Genomic DNA, 17,726 nt, shown 5'->3' with positions numbered 1-17,726 from the left:
ACTGTGAAAGCAAATCTATGGGAGTAAAATTTACAGGAGTAGTCCATTGGTAGCTGGCTCGGAAAGAGGTATGTTGTCGTGCACTGCACATCTTATGCCACCAGTTTTCTATTTATTGAAAAAGCGTACATAATTGATTTCAGTATTTCTTCCTTCACAGTGAGGCTTTGAGCGTACTATATAAACCTGAACAGATGCCATAGCGATATCCAAATGGCGCATGGAGAAAGCAACGAAAGTGGACGCCAAACTGTTACGTTTTCTCTTCTATCTTTGTGCATGTGCATTTTCTTTCCACGCTTTCCGCCAATAGCTATGACTAGAATTACGTGTTCGTCTACAATTCCAATCATTTATGCATAACAAAGATGTCACGTTGCCTTGATAGGTGTTGCCATGCATAATTCTTCGTCGCTCTACTATATACTAGCTTCCTGGTTAGCTCAGATGGTAGAGCTATTGCCACGAACAGGCGTTCGTCCCGGTGGCGGTACCCGGACCAAAACGAATTTTCTTTCGTGAGCGAAACTATTTGTCCGAGAAATCTGCATGGGGCTCTCTTGTAGCTTCGTCGTACACATCGGGTGGATGGCACTTTTGTCTTTCATGAACACTCCGTTTCGTGTTGCCGATTGCAGGTTGCCTCTTACAGCACAGTATAACATCCAAGACATTGCGCGAAGCATCAGCGCGGCCCCGCCCATTTTAATCTCCTTATTTTGTTATGACTAGGCTTGAAAGGGGCTTCATTTCATAGTGTAGCTCTTGGGCGCCCGTTCCTTCGGCGAGCGTCGGCGTCCTACCTCGTAACCTAGGGAACGAACACAGAGAAAGGTGAGACCGAACATGCAGCGCAGCGGCGCATGAACAAACCGGCCATAGCGAAGAGAGCGCAAGGAAGACAGCGGAGGAGGGGGGTATGGTGAAATCGCGAGAAGAGAAGCGTAGTGCCGCGCACGAGGGGCTTTGCGGCAAGTGTGGCTACAAGATTGCGCCAGGGTAGCGCGCGTTGTCTGTATGGATACTATCGATGCATGAGCGGGGGTTGTCTGCGGCTGCTGCTGTCAAATCGTGCCCGCGCCTCATAACCCACGTGCTTCCTCTCGTGATCTCCTGATGAGCGAGGCAGTCGGGCCACACTCGGCTGCATTCGCAACTTGCCGCACGAGACACAATGTCCGCGCCAGCCAATATATCGCGAAATGAAAACATGTATAGGGCTCCGCTGAAATTTCTCAATAGAGAGTGTCTTAATCGTCAGGGAATTTTTTGCTTCTCAGGAGGCCAGAGGACACACTCAACGCTTTGCTGCGGACTATGTGCGAGCAACGCGGCCTCGATTCCCCGTCGCAGTTGGTGGCTGACTTGCACGTGTGGCCCGACTTTCACGGGAACCGGTCACCGGTCGCCGATCCCAACATAAGGGGAATGGTGCGCACGTTATTCTTGCTTCCTTGAGAGCTGCATACCGCTGCACTTTTTGCAGATAGCAGCTGCTATCATTTCGTTGCCTAATATTTTCTCTCTTTCCTTCGTAGAGAAACATGGAAGTACTTTGTTGAGTATATATAAAAATGTCTTACTGTACAATTTAAGACTTTGACGGAGGAAGAATCTGCAACAAAAGGAAAGTTTATACATTAAGCCATGGAGATCGAGTAGAACTAGTGATGGCCTACCCTGCTCGGTAAGAAAGGTCAAGGAAAGAGAAAGCAACTCGAAAACGAAGTCAGCCACGTACATCGTCAAGCGATAGCAATGGCAACAGTAATTGTCCTAAAGATCTGTTATACACGACCGTGAACCTCACGCGCTTCAGCAACACAGGTACTGCGTTCAATGCACCGACTCTTTGGGAGCACTGACCGCGGGCTTTTTGCAGGACCCAATTGTCCACTCTTTCGACATTTGCAGAATCACTTGCTTCTGTCAACGCAGCGAGGTGAAACACAGATAATGAGTGCAAGCGTCTCGACAGAGTTTCATGTGTACCATGTGGGACTGTAAGTCATTTCAGTGAGAAATACATGCGAGTTCAGTAAACGCGACGCCGAGTCACAAATGGCACAAGAGGGTCTATTCACGTCATGGTAATGAGGTGCTAAACACAATTGTAAGTCAGGATACCTACAAATAAATAGGATATTGAGACTTACAAATAAGTATGAAGTGCAAAATTTTTCTCAACGTGGCTGTTACATTCGGATTGACCACGCGCACCGAATTGATAACATGCGCTACGAGTGTTAATAACTTGGCTTCGGCAGCCGCCTCATCGCTGTCACGAACTGCCATTCGCTCAGACACAAGGCTTGCCGCTAGCAGGAAATCAGGCATACAGTGCATGTTTAGCCGCTGTTATAGGTATCCAGGGCGCATTTAGTTATTTCGTTGTACGTTTCAGAGAACCATCCTCACAAGAATGATTATTGAGGTATTGTTGGTATATTGTTGATGAATTGTTGACTCAATAGCCTTTCAACAATACCTCAAGTTATTCAAAGCACACAACAATAATTTAACAATAAAGTTGTTGGGTCGTTCACAACAAAAGTACTTGAGTAAATGCTGTTGCTTTATAGTTGAATATTATTGAGCATTGTTGAGCCATTGTTAAGTAGTTCACAACAGTAAAGTCGTTGACTAAATTTAGATGACATGGTTGAATGATAATGAGCATTATCAAGCCATCTTTGAGTGTTCACAACAACAAAGTCGTTCCCTAAATGCTGTTAACTTATGGTTGAGGAACGTTGACTCTTATTGAGTACTGTTGAGTTTCGAAATATATGCGTAAATCACACGCATATGCGTATGTGCGCGTCTTTTACACATATGTAGCTTTATTGTTTACTTAGTCACCATTGCATATATACAGGGTGTTTGACGTTACTTAAACCATAGACGCATCTACCAAGTGGGCAGCGGGGCATTGTCCCCCTGACCACTTAGTAGATGCGCCTATAGTTCAAGTCACGTGACTTTGCCCCGTCCCCATTTCTGAGAATGTGGGAGAGGATATGCCCCATCACTTTACTGGTTGGGCACTCCCTGCCCACCCAGTAGATACGTCTGAGGTTCAAGTTACGTGAAATGCCCTGCACACACGCACACGCGCACGCGCACGCGCACGCGCACACGCACGCGCACACGCACACGCACACGCACACACGCACACATATATATTGTTACGTGTAGCTGAAGATGAATGGTATTTACAATTTATTTACAAGGAAGCGAACGGAGGCAAAAATGGCGACGCAATATCAAACCGGCACACACGTCGTCTTCTTAATCCTCAGTGCAGCCACACTGTGGCGGCTGTTTCGTAGCATCACCCCCGGCTGTAGAAGCACCGTCCCGGTGCCTAATCTACACATCCGCGGTGAAAGGTGTGTGGTATGGTTTTAGTCTTGCCACGTGAACGATGTCACTTGCAGCTGATGATGACGCTGAGAGATCGGCGCGGATGATTTCATACGTGACATCGGTCACTTGTCGTATTACATGGTAAGGGCCAGTGTAGCGCGACAGCAGCTTTTCGGAAAGGCCCACACGTCGAATGGGTGACCAGGGAAGCACCAGAGAACCCGGAGAAAAGTGCACGTTCCGATGGTGGCAATCATACAGGCATCTCTGATGATCCTGTGAGGCCTCGAGACGGGTGCGGGCGAGCTGGCGCGCGTGGTCGGCGTGTGCGATCGCGTCGCGGGCGTATTGAATGGCGGAACGTGTGACCGAGGGCAGCAAGGTGTCCAAGGGCAACACGGGTTCGCGGCCATATAGGAGATAGAATGGTGAATAGCGATGGTATTTATGCGATGTTGTCACGACGGACGTTTGACCTAAGGGTATATTGTTAGAGTCAAAAATGTCGCGATAGCCTTCAAGAACGCGGCAAAGAGCTTCAGCTTGAGCAGGTGTAAGGTCAGAGGAGACCATCTTCGTAATGTCGACGTCAGTACCGTGCGATGACGTCACGGTATGGGCTGAGCTGCAACGACCTTCTACTGTGAATGGCGCGACCTCATCATCCTGCAAAGCGCTAATTGTGGCCAAGGAGATGCCCTGAGACAGAATTTGCGCGGTTAGCGCGAAATTGACAAGTGGAAGGCAGGTGCGGTTGTCAGTAATTTTCAGCACAGTGTGCGGCACGGTAACACCATGTCTAAAAATAACGTCCGGAATTGGCGTGGCCACGTAATTGCCGTCAGGTACAGCTGGCGAGGACAACAAGTCGACGTGTGTCACAGAGCGAGGCGGTAGGCGAATAAAATCAATGCAGCTCAGATGGCTTGGAGGCGGGTCCACAGGGTCGGCAAGAAGAGGCAAGTCAAGGCGAAGTGAGCCGGCCGAACAGTCAATGAGGGCAGAATGATGGACAAGAAAATCCAGACCGAGAATGAGTTCGTGAGGGCAATGCTCGATGACGGTGAAGAGAACGACGGTGTGTCTCTCAGCAATGGTGAGTCGGGCAGAACACATGCCAACAATAGCGACAGTCCCTCCGTCGGCAACTTGTACAACTCGGTTCGGAGCAGGCGTCGGAACTTTCTTGAGCCGACGGCGAAGAGCAGCATTCATAATGGACACATGCGCCCCGGTGTCAATCGACGCGCACACAGGAACATTGTCGACGAGAACGTCCAAAAGTTTCTTGTTCGTGGGTAAAGGGAAGCGAGGATTTCTTGCCGATGTCGTCAATGCAGCTTCACCACCAGAAGCTGCACTGTCTAGTTTTCCGGTCGGGGGTGCGGTGAGTAGGTCGGAGAAGGAGCACGGCGTGACGGGGGCGAGCGAGATTGGCGGCGGGAGGGAGAAGGCGAGCGGGAGTAGCGGGGTCGTGTCAAAGGTGTCGCAGGGTCAGAGGATGGAGCGGGCATAGAAGGGGCGAAGGAAAAGGATGCGCTAGAGGGGCGAGGGGGGTAATCAGGATAATAGCGTGTCGGAGAAGTCAAGCGGCTGCGGCAGTGGCGAGCGACATGTCCAATGCGTCCGCAGTTAAAACAGATCGGCTTGTCGTCCACGGTTCGCCATTCGGTGGGGTCGCGCTGTCGATAAGAGGGGTAAGAAGAGCGCGGCGGGGACGTGCGGGGAGACAGAGGTTCCGAGCGTACGGGACGAATGGATTGCACGCCAACGTTGGACAACTCTTGGCGGACGACGGCCTGGATCAAGGAGATTGTCACCGGAGAATGATCAGCTAACGGGAATGAAGGGGCCGCCGGTTGTGCCGCTTCGACCTCACGACAAATGATGCGGGTCAAGTTGTCACATCGCGACGGCTGGTGGAAGAGGTCGTCACAGGATGACGTAGCAGCTGTGTTGGGAAGTCGCGTGATGTGCTGGGATACCCGGCGGGTTTTAGCATGCTCGAGACGGCGGCACTCCTTGAGGATGGTATCGATGCTGGTGACGTTCGTAAAGACCAGCAAATTGAAGGCGTCGTCAGCAATGCCTTTGAGGACGTGATTAACCTTATCGTCCTCAGTCATGTTCGGGTCAGCCTTGGCACAAAGGGCCAACACATCGAGAATGTACGACACGTAGGACTCGGTCGACGTCTGGACACGTGTGGCAAGGGCTTTTTTGGCATGGACTTGGCGACCGAAGGGATTGCCAAAAAGGTCGCGTACCTTTTCTTTGAAGAGTTCCCAGCTCGATATCTCTTCTTCGTGAGTCTGGAAACACGCCAATGGAGCTCCGTCGAGGTAGAAAAGAGCGTTGGCAAGCATAATAGTCGAATCCCACCTGTGACAGGTGCTGACACGTTCGTATAAGCGAAGCCAGTCGTCAACATCAGGACTGCCGACTCCGTTGAAAACACCAGGATCCCGAGGTGGGGAAAGGGCGACGTAGGTCGGGGCTGCAGGCGGAGACGCTTGCGTAGACGAAGTGCCGCCAGCAGGAGCCGAAGTTGCACTGTCGCCGTTGCGAAGCTCCATGACGGGTACGGGGAACGTCCACCTCCACCAAATTAATGTTACGTGTAGCTGAAGCTGAATGCTATTTACAATTTATTTACAAGGAAGCTAACGGAGGCCAAAATGGCGACGCAATATCAAGCCAGCACACACGTCGTCTACTTCCTCCTCAGTGCAGCCACACAGTGGCGGCTGTTTCGTCGCAATATATATATATATATATATATATATATATATATATATATATATATATATATATATATGACTTCAGGATGTAAGAGTCTATGGTTGCCGCAAGGGTTTCTTTGAAAAGTTGATGGACTTGAAAAACTCTCTCTCGCTCTCATTCACAAACATTTTTTTCTGATGCTGGGTCTCCCAGCATACTTCACTTTAGACACAGTTTAATAATATGTGAATGCCACGTAGCTAGATATAACCAAGGTAATGTTGTTTTCCGTTGCTTGGTGATTCTCAATTATTTTTTCTTTCCACCGAATTGCATAATGAATCCTAAATAATTATTCGACTTTTCAAATATTTTCACGTGGTCGTGACGTCAAAGAACACAGTAGCAATACTGTGAAAGGCAAAAACCAGCTTTTATTGGGCGAACCTGTGCCCACAAAACAGGCTACACTTAAAGCACAACGAGAGCGGCGAACACAGTCGGCGATCGTCGTAAATCTGATCAGCGGGTCAAGCGCGTCGGCTTTTATAGAGCAGTCGTCGAATGTTCCAGACTAATTGTTCGGACCCGCGTGCCTTCCACAAAGTTCTACACCATTCGCGTTACGCGATGAAATCAGATAACACAAGGTTCGGCGACAACAGAAAGCCGGGTAGAAGCATCGATAACTTTCCAGAAACTTCGGATACATGCAGGCGCGTTCCGCGCTGCGCGATTACAGTTGTTAAGCGGCGAAACGTGGTCGCCCGATAAAGATAAGCACACGTGTCAATATTATGCTTAGTTGAAAAGTGTGAATGAGAATATTGATTAACGATATAAAAAACTTCCGGTACAGCTTTCTCTTGCGCAATACCAGCTACATAAGAGTGCTTTTCCGGCCGTGAAAGTAGCCCGCAAATGCACGCAAGCTTGCCGCGCCTCGAGGCAGTAGTCTGCGTGTATTCGCGGGCTTCGTTCACGTTTGGAAAAACACCTTTATCTACCACGTATTGAGCAACAAAGAGCTGTATCGGGAGTCTGTCATATCTTGCTACAATTTTCTCATTGTCATATAATGTTACAGAAAATACTATGTGCGCGCGCACACACATACGTACATATATATGACTTCAGAATAGAGGCATGTATGGTTGCCGCATGGTTTTATTTGAAAAGCTGTTGCATTTCTTGAAAAACAACTTTCTCTCTTGCACGCGCATTCTTCCTTATACAGGGTGTTTCAGCTAACTCTAGCTTGAGTTTAGCAATATGCCGATTCACTCAAAGGCGACGTGACCACATGCATGTTGCCCACATTTGTATGTAGTGCGTCGCTCAATTTTTGTAATTTTCTTAATTAGATAAATATTCAAGATTAGTTAAGGAGCTTCTGAAGCAACAATGTTGGGCGAAAAATTCAAATTAGAAAGATGTAAGCACGTTGCAACACTTCCGATTAGGCAATTTCTAACATATCCATTAAGTATTAGTGTTTTTCGCCTTACTGTGGTTCCCCGCAAAATATTTAAAAAATACCACATGACATACCCGCTTGCGCGCAGTGATTGCGGTGCTCCCAAACTGTCCGCGTACGAACGAACATGGCATCTAGCAGGGCGTGCGGCCGCTTAAAAGGCCACAGGGCAGAGACGAAGACGTTCAGTAAAGTGGAAAGTTGGGCTAGTTGGTGAGTAATCATCATACCTTGCTGGTGAAGCAGCGCACTGACACGGACACAGTGAAGACACACAAGAAAAGACGACACTCGCTGCACTCGCAACTATTTTATTTTTGAACACATACTTCATATTTATATACCTGTGCACCCTCAGGCGTCAAAGAAAATCAAGGCAAGATGAAAGGCGTTTTTTAAAGATCATTTGCCCGCACATATTCTGGCGTCAAAGATATGGCATCTATCTATCATGATGTGCAATCCTATCGTATTTGTTCCAACCCTAACAAGCATTTTTATTACACATTTTTTTCTTTTTTTCTTTTAGTGTACTTCCAAAAAGACAAGCTCACGATGGCTTAGATGTACAGATGGCTGACTGATACAACCCTCTCCCCTCTTGTGAATATGGAAGGCTTCCATTACTTGCCTGGTTAGCTGATCTTTATGGTGCGATAAAACTGTGGTATCAAAAAATAAAAGAGACTTTCAGCCAACAAGTTATCAGACTAAAGAATGCAGGATATGAAAAACACGTACTGTGTACATCAGCCTATAAGTTGATTCGTTATGTGCGCAATGGCTATTAGAAAGAGCGCAACAGAAAAGAGATTGACAGCAAGAAAATTGTCACTACCATATGCACACAAAATTGTGCATAAAAAAAACGTAGGTGGCAGATATGGTCTACGAGTAGTTTTTTCAGCACCGAACAAACTCGGGAAAATATGTGCCGGATTGGATCGTAGAGTTTCAACAAAAGTAAATATAATGGTCGCAAGTGCACTGTCAAGCATGAAGAAAAACTTGTCGAGTGCAGGTCATGCGTAGTCTACTGTTTGCCCATATCGTGTGGAAAAGTATACATCGGCCAAGCGGGTCGGTGTGTAAACACAAGACTTTTGGAGCACAAAAGCTCACTGGGGGGAAACATTCATTCCCACATTAAGGGGCACTGCTCACAACATTGGTGCTGGCCGCTTTACAATGACACCCCAGTTTTATCGCACCATAAGGATCAGCTAACTAGGGAAATAATCGAAGCCTTTCATATTCACAAGAGGGGAGAGGGTTGTATTAGTTAGCCATCTGTACATCTAAGCCATGGTGAGCTTGTCCTTTTGGAAGTACACTAAAAGGAAAAAAAGGAAAAAAAATTGTAATAAAAATGCGTGTTAGGGTTGCAACAAATACGACAGGATTGAACACCATGATAGATAGGTACTATGTCTTTGACGCCAGAATATGCGCGGGCAAATGATTTTTAAAAAATGCTATAATCTTGCCTTGATTTTCTTTGACGCCTGAGGGTGCGCAAGTATATAAATATGAAGTATGTGCTCTGAAATAAAATAGTTGCGAGTGCAGCGAGTGTCGTCTTTTCTTGTGTGTCTTCACTGTGTCCGTGTCAGTGCGCTGCTTCACCAGCAAAGTATGATGACGAAGACGTTAGCTGTGCTATTTACCCCAGCGATGTGCTTCCCTCGCGGCGGTTCATGACAGCAATAAGCAGACGGGTGTTCACACCAGCTGAATGCTATGGTCGTTTGTGTGCGAAAGGCTTGGGAGAAGTGCAATCACGATTTGCGAGCGGGCATGTCGCGTGATGTTTCTTTTCTATTTCACGGGCATCCGCAGGAAGCTGAAAAACACTAATACTTAATAGATAGAAAGACAGAAACTGTTTATTCGAGTCAATAACTATATTGCTCTTTTTGCCGTTTTCGTTGTTGGTCGGACACTGCAACGAAAAATGTTGGTTCGTTTGGTATGTTTGTTTTCATTCATTGTTGAGTTGTCAAGTGTTACATCCAGCAGTGAAGAGAAACTCCTTAAATGTCATCTTCCTGTGAAACAAATGATCAAGGACCTTAACAGAGAGAGTATAAGAATGGGGTTGAAGAATAATATGCAGAAGACAAATCCATAGCCAGGCAAGGGTACACGAGTTCAGGATCACCAATCAGCCTCTAGAGTTTGCGAGGGAGTACAATCAGTGCACTTTACTGGTGCGGACTTATGGGGCAGAGACTTGAAGACTGACAAAGGAGCTTGAGAACAAGTCAAGAAACGAGCAAAGAATGATGGAACGAAGATCAGAGGGCGAACGAGTGTAGCAGATATTCTAATTGACAATAAGAGAAAAAAATGGAGCTGGGCAGGCATTGTAATACGCAGGTTAGATGACCGTTGCACCATTAGAGTTAAAGAATGGGTACCAAGAGAAGGGAAATGCATTCGAGGATGGCAGAAGACTAGGTGAGGCGATGAAATAAGGAAATTTGCTGGCGCTAGTTAGAATCGGTTGGCGAAAGAGAGGGGTGTTTGGAGATCGCAGGGAGAGGCCTTCGTCCTACAGTGGACATAAAATAGGCTGATTATGATGGTGATTGCACTGTTGAATGTAACTCTTGACACAGTTACATGCCAAGTTATTAGGGAAAGAATTCAAAGTTGTCTTTGTTTAAGACGATGCACACTGCTTGTGTCACACAAGCAGGGCACATCGACATAAGCGTAAGCTTGTGTCGCCGCCTATGGGCAGATGTAGAAAGCAGTCGTTCAATAAGAGTAGCCGCGTGTTGCCTGCTTCTCTGAAACACGCGGCAACCTTCCATGATAGGCGAGTTACAGTGAACAATGCAACCAGAAATGAGAATTTTGACAAGAACACAGCAGCGGTCATGACACAATATTATTTCTAAGAGGTTAAGCGAGATGCACACGTTCCTGTATGTGTGTATATAGCCCAACATTTGAAAAGAAACTTCGGTAATGTTAAGAAATTACACCGAAAATATAGAAGGCTTCGAGAGTCTTGTGTCAGATAGATTTCTTCCGTTGTCGAAACAGACACCTAGGACTTCGTGTGGCTGTGAGAACTCCCTTACACAGGTTCGACGCCTTTGATGTACCAGTTCCTCGGATCAGCCTGCGCATGCGTAGGGGTCTTGCGTCGCGTTTTGCAGCGAAGCTCTATATGACTAGGACCCTGGGATTTTTTCACCTCCGCCGCCTAAGCTCTACCAATGACTGAGGGAGGCGCATGCCGCGTGCGCCGCTGGGTTCCTTGCAATACCATCAGGTGGCGCCGTCGTCCGCGGCCGCAGCGGCGTCGGCCATGCCGTGGAAAGAAAAAAACAAAAGAACCAGAAAGCTAACCTTCGCACATAGCGTTCGCCGCAAGCGTTTCCCAGTAAAGATTACCGCTGCATAAGCTGCAGTTCCCGGGAAGTGGCAACTGTAGCATATGAAGCAGGGAGGGACGTAACTACACTTTCATCTCCAAAAGAGAAACCCGCCTAGGAACTCACTTCATTTGTGTTCTGATATTGTTACGGAAAGGCCATGTGTAGTTAGGACTCCGGAAGAGCAGCGTGAACACGAATGGTGACGGGAGCAGCAACGTCAATATACACAACGGTGTCGTGTTCAGGCTAGGCAGGACCTAGTTCAAGGCTATGTCGCATTCGTCTATCAAAGCAGGTGATATCCCTCAACTTTGCTGGCCAACCACATGTACAGCGTCGATTGAAACAGATTTTCTTGCGGTTTCAATAGTTTGCGACACCACTTTTCGAACACGCCACTTTAATCGGCTGAGTCTTGCTTAGGCGCCAGGGCAAGACAGCTGCAACCTCGTGGCCGGGTGCAGTGTCCAGTAGGCCACGACTAGCATGCCATTGCAATAGTGCTCACAAATCAGTTGCAATGCGAAACAAATATTTCCGAAAGCAAATCGTAATCATTAGTTCAAAGTTGGTTGTTCGGATACAAAGTTTGCATTTTACACGATATGCTTCGCTAATTCTGTCAACGTTTCTGCGCACTTAACCAGGATAAAAAAAAAGAAAAAAAAGAACATTACAACGGAAAGCATCGAATAATGGAGCAAGTGCAATGGTACTCAATAGCTGTTAGAGCTTGCAGATTGTGTTGGTCCTGTGGTTTAGCACATTTATGAACAGAACCCTCGTTTGGCGTATTTGCCTTTAAGTGTGGTAATAAGCCGATTTGTGTCTGCTATGGCAATTCTTAAGCCATGTGGCAACTTAAATGTGCGATGCCCCACTGCTGTTGAGCTCTCAATCAATATACGTCGCACCTTTCTTTAGCCAAACTTGTTCCTCGTGTGGAATTTTTTCCCCATACGGGCCATCGCGCAGCAGACAATGATGCTAGGGCAATATGGCGGATGGCGCACGGCCGACTGAAGCGGGGAGCAGAAGACGAGAAAGGAATTCCGCCAATCGTACGGCGCCTTCAAGTCACGTGCACTCAACAATGAATAAGAGTGCGCGCTGGGACCCTTCTTTGGCGCGGTAACTGAAGGAATCCAATGGCTGCATAGAGCCTGCGTTGGAGGGAAATGGAAGAAAAAAGACCGCTATTTGAAATGAGACCAAGATGTCCGCGCTACAATGCGTGAAACGGCAGCTGCGTTTCGTAGAAGTACCGTTTTAGTATTAATTTCGGCTCAAATTTTGCTAGTATCAATGAAATGAAGTAATGCTGCGGCTAAAATACCGATCGAATAGTGTAGATATTTGGTCTGGTTGTGTAAAAAAGGGCTGTAGATTTCAGAAACAGCATTTTTAAAAAGTCAGTTTTTTTCGCTATTTCTTCGTCCCAAAGACCCGTGTCCCCCCTTAATTCAAATCACGATCTATTATGAGTACCATTTCATTGTATTTGCAAGTTGTAAATGTTGTGTATATATATATATATATATATATATATATATATATATATATATATATATATATATATATATATATATATATATATATATATTCCCTGGTTCTAATAAGCATTCATGTTTTCCGCAGTAAGTAGCTATAATTGATGTGTTATAATGTTAGGCGGGATGAACATGTAATGTGCATACCTATCTTGTTAAGATGTGAGCCTTTGCTGGATATACCTTTTTATCTGCAGATAAGTGGACTGACGCTGTCGGCTGGCGAAGAGGATCTCGCGAAGCTGTACCTGGCTACTCTGCAGGCACTTGCGGTGAGCGAACATAGAACGTCCACAACAAAACGTACAACAGCCCTTATATTATGTGGGTATGAAAGTGAATTGGAATGGTGCAACTTTTCAAGCAGGGTTTACCTATTGCCATGCTCAGTCAAACGTGTGGAAAACTCGGAGATTTCCTTTTTATGCGAAACCCTATTATTTGCTAAAGTTCGTGAACATAACATAAAAGAAAGGTATGCAGATCACGCGTCCTGTTGGAATTGGTTTAAGCTAAGCTTACGCGTTTTCCTGTCGCCTTGACCGAACCAGTGCACCACATCACCTCAACGCATTTTCGGTCAAATCTGCACCGCAACAGCTCTATTACAGAAGCGTCTACGCCAGCCAATTGTCGCGGGTCCTGTCGTGCCGCATTCTTCCTCCCGGTCTGCCCCTCTCTCTCTTTTAACCCTCAACACATTCTTATCAAAAGTCCACTCGCCACCACATCATTTTAACCCATCGGACGTATAGAAAAGTTCGCTTTAAAGATGACATCTCCAGTAATCCCAGAAACGCAGAAAACAGCTCGGAGACGCCGGTGGGAGCTACGGGGGGAGTTTTCTTTTCTCTGTAGGGAGATCGAGTGTCTAATGGTTTCACCCCGAGATAGGGACGGTGGCTCCGTAGAGCAGTGCGGCTCTTGCGCTGTCCGGTGCACTTCTGTCAGCTCTTGAAAATCTGAGGGAGGGAGTGTGATTTTCGTGCCGGACCATACCCACATCCGCAGCAGGTCTCCAACGTGAAGAGCCTCCAGTCGATAGACCAATGTAGGCAAGGGAAGTCGGCAAAACGGGTCCGTAACCTAGAGAAAAGGATTGGCTCTGAGGGCTGAGACACCAACTGACATCAAAACCACAAGATTTCACTCAACTGCACAAGGAAAACATCGCTTGAGATGTTTAAATCTGGTAACACTTGCAAGAATTAAGGTCAAGCTCTTTGCATATGCTTAGTCTTACACGTTGCCGGTCAACATACGGAACATGTGCGGAAGCATATGCGTACGCTTTCGGTGTTTCTAGGTACTGCTAGACTCTTCAGTTGTGTGCGCTCCTTTCTAGACCCAATGCTGCCACAATCCTTTCTCTTCGTCCCGCGCTGCCCACCCGGGATAGATACCGCATTTCAGAAGCCAAATGTAGTCACGAAAGCATTGTACTGTGACCCGTCTGAACCCAGCAAAGACCTCCGCCGACATTGGCGGCTGCGGCGTATGGCGCGGCCGCGCGGACCCGATGTTGATAACGATATGCGATGAGTACAGAGTCTGGGTGCACCTAGGCCTCATAGAGTCATGTGCTCTGTGTTCTCGCCACTTCTTTCACGCTGAAGCGAGAGGCCGCATGAAGGTGAATTTGCAATTCGTTACACCTTGCTTGTTAATTTCGTCAGTAAGCGAATGTGTACAAGCTTATAGAGCTGATAAAGCTACTATCCTTACTTCGTATAGCTGTCTACTCATTTGCTATCGCAATCAATGGTTCGCCTTTCGGGCCAAACTGAGACTTTATGAAAAAAGACCACTTGACTATACTTGCGACGGCTGTATTGTAAATTGCACAACAAACGTCGGCCAGCTTGGGCACGCAACCGCTGCCAGTCGCCGGTGTGAATGAGCCCTTCCTTAGGCAGTGTTGCGTTCGCTCGTTTGTGTTCGTGACGTGGGGTTGCGAGCGTGGTTACGTGAAACTCAAGTGCGCTGTGAGTAGGAATTGAGTAGGAAAGGAATTCCTCCGCGAGGGGTATGTGTATGGCCTACGAGGCGCAAATCTCCAGTGATGGTTGCTTGGGGAAGATCTCACCTGTGACAAGGTTCTTGATGCCGCTGTCAGCGCGGGGCCCACTGTTCAGCGACAAGGGAGGACAGGACTAGCTAAATAAGCAAGGCTGCGAGGAGCGGAGCACATGGAAACGCTGCAAAAGCTCCCCAACCAAGCCAGTTGAAGTTGCGTCAGCGCTGTTGGCGCTGTAATGATTGGCATAATCCAAATATGTGCTAGTTAGAGAAAGCCGCGTGTGGCCACAGTCGAATAAAAGCACAGATTGAGAAGGCATACAATAAAAATAAAAAAAAAAAAAAACTACGAAGCAAAACTCGCAGCGCAATATTTCTGTGGAGCCACTAGAAGAACGCCCGATCGAGCAACAGCTGTATACGCTTCATGACCGAACGCTACAACAGGCGAGTGGACTGCCCCGAAGATTGCAGTCAGGCTGTGTGAGTAGTGAATCGGTCATTTTTTTGGTTGGATCAGGCGCGGCTTGCTGTGTGGTCAGCCATAACACATATTGCGCTACCTGGCCAACGAACCCATCCCATCTTGAAATGGAGTGCGTTCATCTTCGCAAATGGTCACGAAAATCTTTCAGAGTACCCGGATCTATCGTGATGACTGAGTGTCTCAAGCATTAGTCAAGCGAGTTGTCATTGCTCGTGAACCAAGGAAGTGGTTGCGACCTACTGGGAGGCAACTGTGTTTGAAAAGCGGGGAATCGCAGTGAGTGCCACACAACTGACAATCCTTAGTGTCGACCTGACACAGATGCTTCAGAAATATCAGTCTGTATTCTCTGAAGAAATCACAGGGCATATAGAAGCAGCAGTGTAACCTGTAACTGACTGAAAAATGCGAAGCCCAAGCTCTTGGAGGCACACTTTGTTCCATTTGCCATATGCTCGACAGTTGAAGGCGCCTGCTCCTACAAGTAACCATACACTCCAGTCATTTATGGGGATGCTCGCCTTCTATGATCATTCTTTAGAAGGAAAAGCAGTGGCGGAATTCCCGCAATGTGAATTGCTACAGAATGACGTACCATGGCGCTCGAGCCAAGACACCAAGAGGCTTTCAATTAATCGAAGTAACTCTTATTGAAACGAACTGTTCTCCCTGAGTATCATTAGTATGAGCCGTTATTCATTTCTTGCCATGCTTCACCCTATCATGTCGGAGCAGTGTCAGCTCACATGAACGGTCTGGGTAGGAAGGCAACGATTGTTTCCGCCTTCACCTTACGAACCTTCGGTGCTGCAGAACCGAATTACGCTCAAATAAATCGTGGACTGGCAATCGTGAACTCATTTTCACGCGTACATCGCAAGGCGGAAAGTCAGACTCTTCACGGACCAACAGCCCTTTCTAGGAATAGTTGGCCCTTGGAAACCAGTGTTGTTATGTTAGTGCATGACTCTGGGGTGTCTCCAAGTTGCAACGTACCATTATCAGCTGCAATATTGATCAGGGAAACGTCATCAGAATTTGGATGGCCTCAGTAGCCTACCATTTCCAGCGTGCATTGAATAACTGCATTCCCATGGCGACATTCGAGGCTCTTCCAGCATTACGTCTTACTTCGGAGCAATTAGCCATCTTGATAGTGATTGAAGATGTTCTCTCGAGAGCCTACACTGCTCTTTAACAAGACACTCTAAACATCACACAGATGGAAGGAGACGACTTTGCCCCGTATCGAGGAAGAGCCACACACTTCGCCATTCACAACGGGTGCATTACCTGGGACCCTAGGGTTCTTGCACCAGCAGCCGCACGAAAGCAAGCAATGGATCTTGTTCATGCAGGTTATCGCGGAGAAGCTGCGATGAAAGCCTGTGCACGTAGTTACTTGTGGTGGCAAAGCCTTAAAGCAGACGTTCGGGCTTGCGCGGTGCAAGCGCAGAGAAGGAGAGCCAGCCAAAATTTCAATTCCTTACTGGACACAGCCACCAACGTCGTGGCACACAGTGCACGTACATTTTGAAAGACCTATAGAAGGAGACACCTATAGAAGGAGAGTCTTTGGTAGCGGCAGCGTTATGAATCCGTCTTGTGCTTCGGCATGCGCGCTCCCATGGCCGTTTCGGTCTCCGTGCTCCCGAGTGGCTTTGGCAAACGCGCCAGGATGCCGGTTTCCGCTAAAAACGGCGCCTTTAGTGACCGCGCATCTCCGTATGCAAAACCATAGGAGTTTTGCGCATTGCTCACGTTGACATTCCCAGAACGCTTCCGCATGTGTACTGCATAGAAATTTGGAGAGGTTTCTGATACCTGCACTTGCGAACAAGTCCTGCGTTCAGTCCTCTACATACACTTTCACATCGCGATGACGTTCGATGTTAGCAGTGAGGTATTAATTGATGCGCTTGTCATACTGTCTGCCTGAACTGCGATTTTTGTCTTCCTTTTTCCTTTGAGTTGCTGAAGATACGGCGCTTCATGATTCAACACATCTGTTTCACTGCTTAAAGCCTACTCGCTATCCGGGAAGCTGTTCGTTTTCTCTGCGACGAGCCGCTATACACGTGGATTAAGTTTCTTAAGCCAGCCAGCCGGCTATTTGTTGCATTATTGGCTTTTGTGACGACACTCATATTTATGGTTGAACCCAGCTTGACGATACGCACGCAAAAAATTCGGAACATGTAACCCCTCACTTAATACCTACGCACCATGGCATGATCGATAATGCGCCGGTAGACGCTTAAGCGAGCATAATTTTGATGATTCCACTGAATGGCGGATGGATTTTCTCGACTGTATACAAATTCCCTGGAGCGCCATGTGATGTACCGCATTTTAATCGTTGAATCAAATTCCGGCCGCCTCCCGAGTGCAAGCACGAGCGAACAAGTGTGGCGCATTGCATTTGCTCTGCGTGGCGTTCACCAGGTGCTGTCGACATCCTATCCCTTGTAGCAACGGCATTCAAAATCGAAACATTGTGTTCCTAGCTGGAACACCTCTTTCGTGTAGTCTCCCGAATACGGGAAAAGGGCCAATGGCAGTTCCTGTGATTATGGTCCCTGTAACTTCACCTTGAGTCCTTGGCTTGATCAATAATCTCCAGAACTGTGGTCTTTTCAAGACCTAGAACGTTACCCTGCATTGTAAACGCGGCAGTACAAAAACTTCAATATGTTGGACATTTGGCG

General features: G+C 47.3%; 1 protein-coding gene across 3 annotated transcripts in view; it reads left to right on the top strand.

Annotated features, from left to right (window-relative positions):
* LOC126517825 (FGGY carbohydrate kinase domain-containing protein-like) overlaps positions 1-17,726 on the top strand; it is a 454,311-nt gene that overhangs the window by 28,719 nt on the left and 407,866 nt on the right. For all 3 annotated transcript variants that reach the window (XM_072285467.1, XM_050167626.3, XM_072285468.1), the window contains exons 9-10: positions 1,281-1,431; positions 12,710-12,784. In XM_072285467.1, the coding sequence (XP_072141568.1) occupies positions 1,281-1,431; positions 12,710-12,784 (226 nt within the window). The remainder of the gene's footprint in view (positions 1-1,280; positions 1,432-12,709; positions 12,785-17,726) is intronic.

Source organism: Dermacentor andersoni, chromosome 11, assembly GCF_023375885.2.
Source record: "Dermacentor andersoni chromosome 11, qqDerAnde1_hic_scaffold, whole genome shotgun sequence".
Lineage (NCBI taxonomy): Eukaryota > Metazoa > Arthropoda > Arachnida > Ixodida > Ixodidae > Dermacentor > Dermacentor andersoni.
Note: the sequence above shows the minus strand (reverse complement) of the source record. Positions and strands in the feature narration are given on the sequence as shown.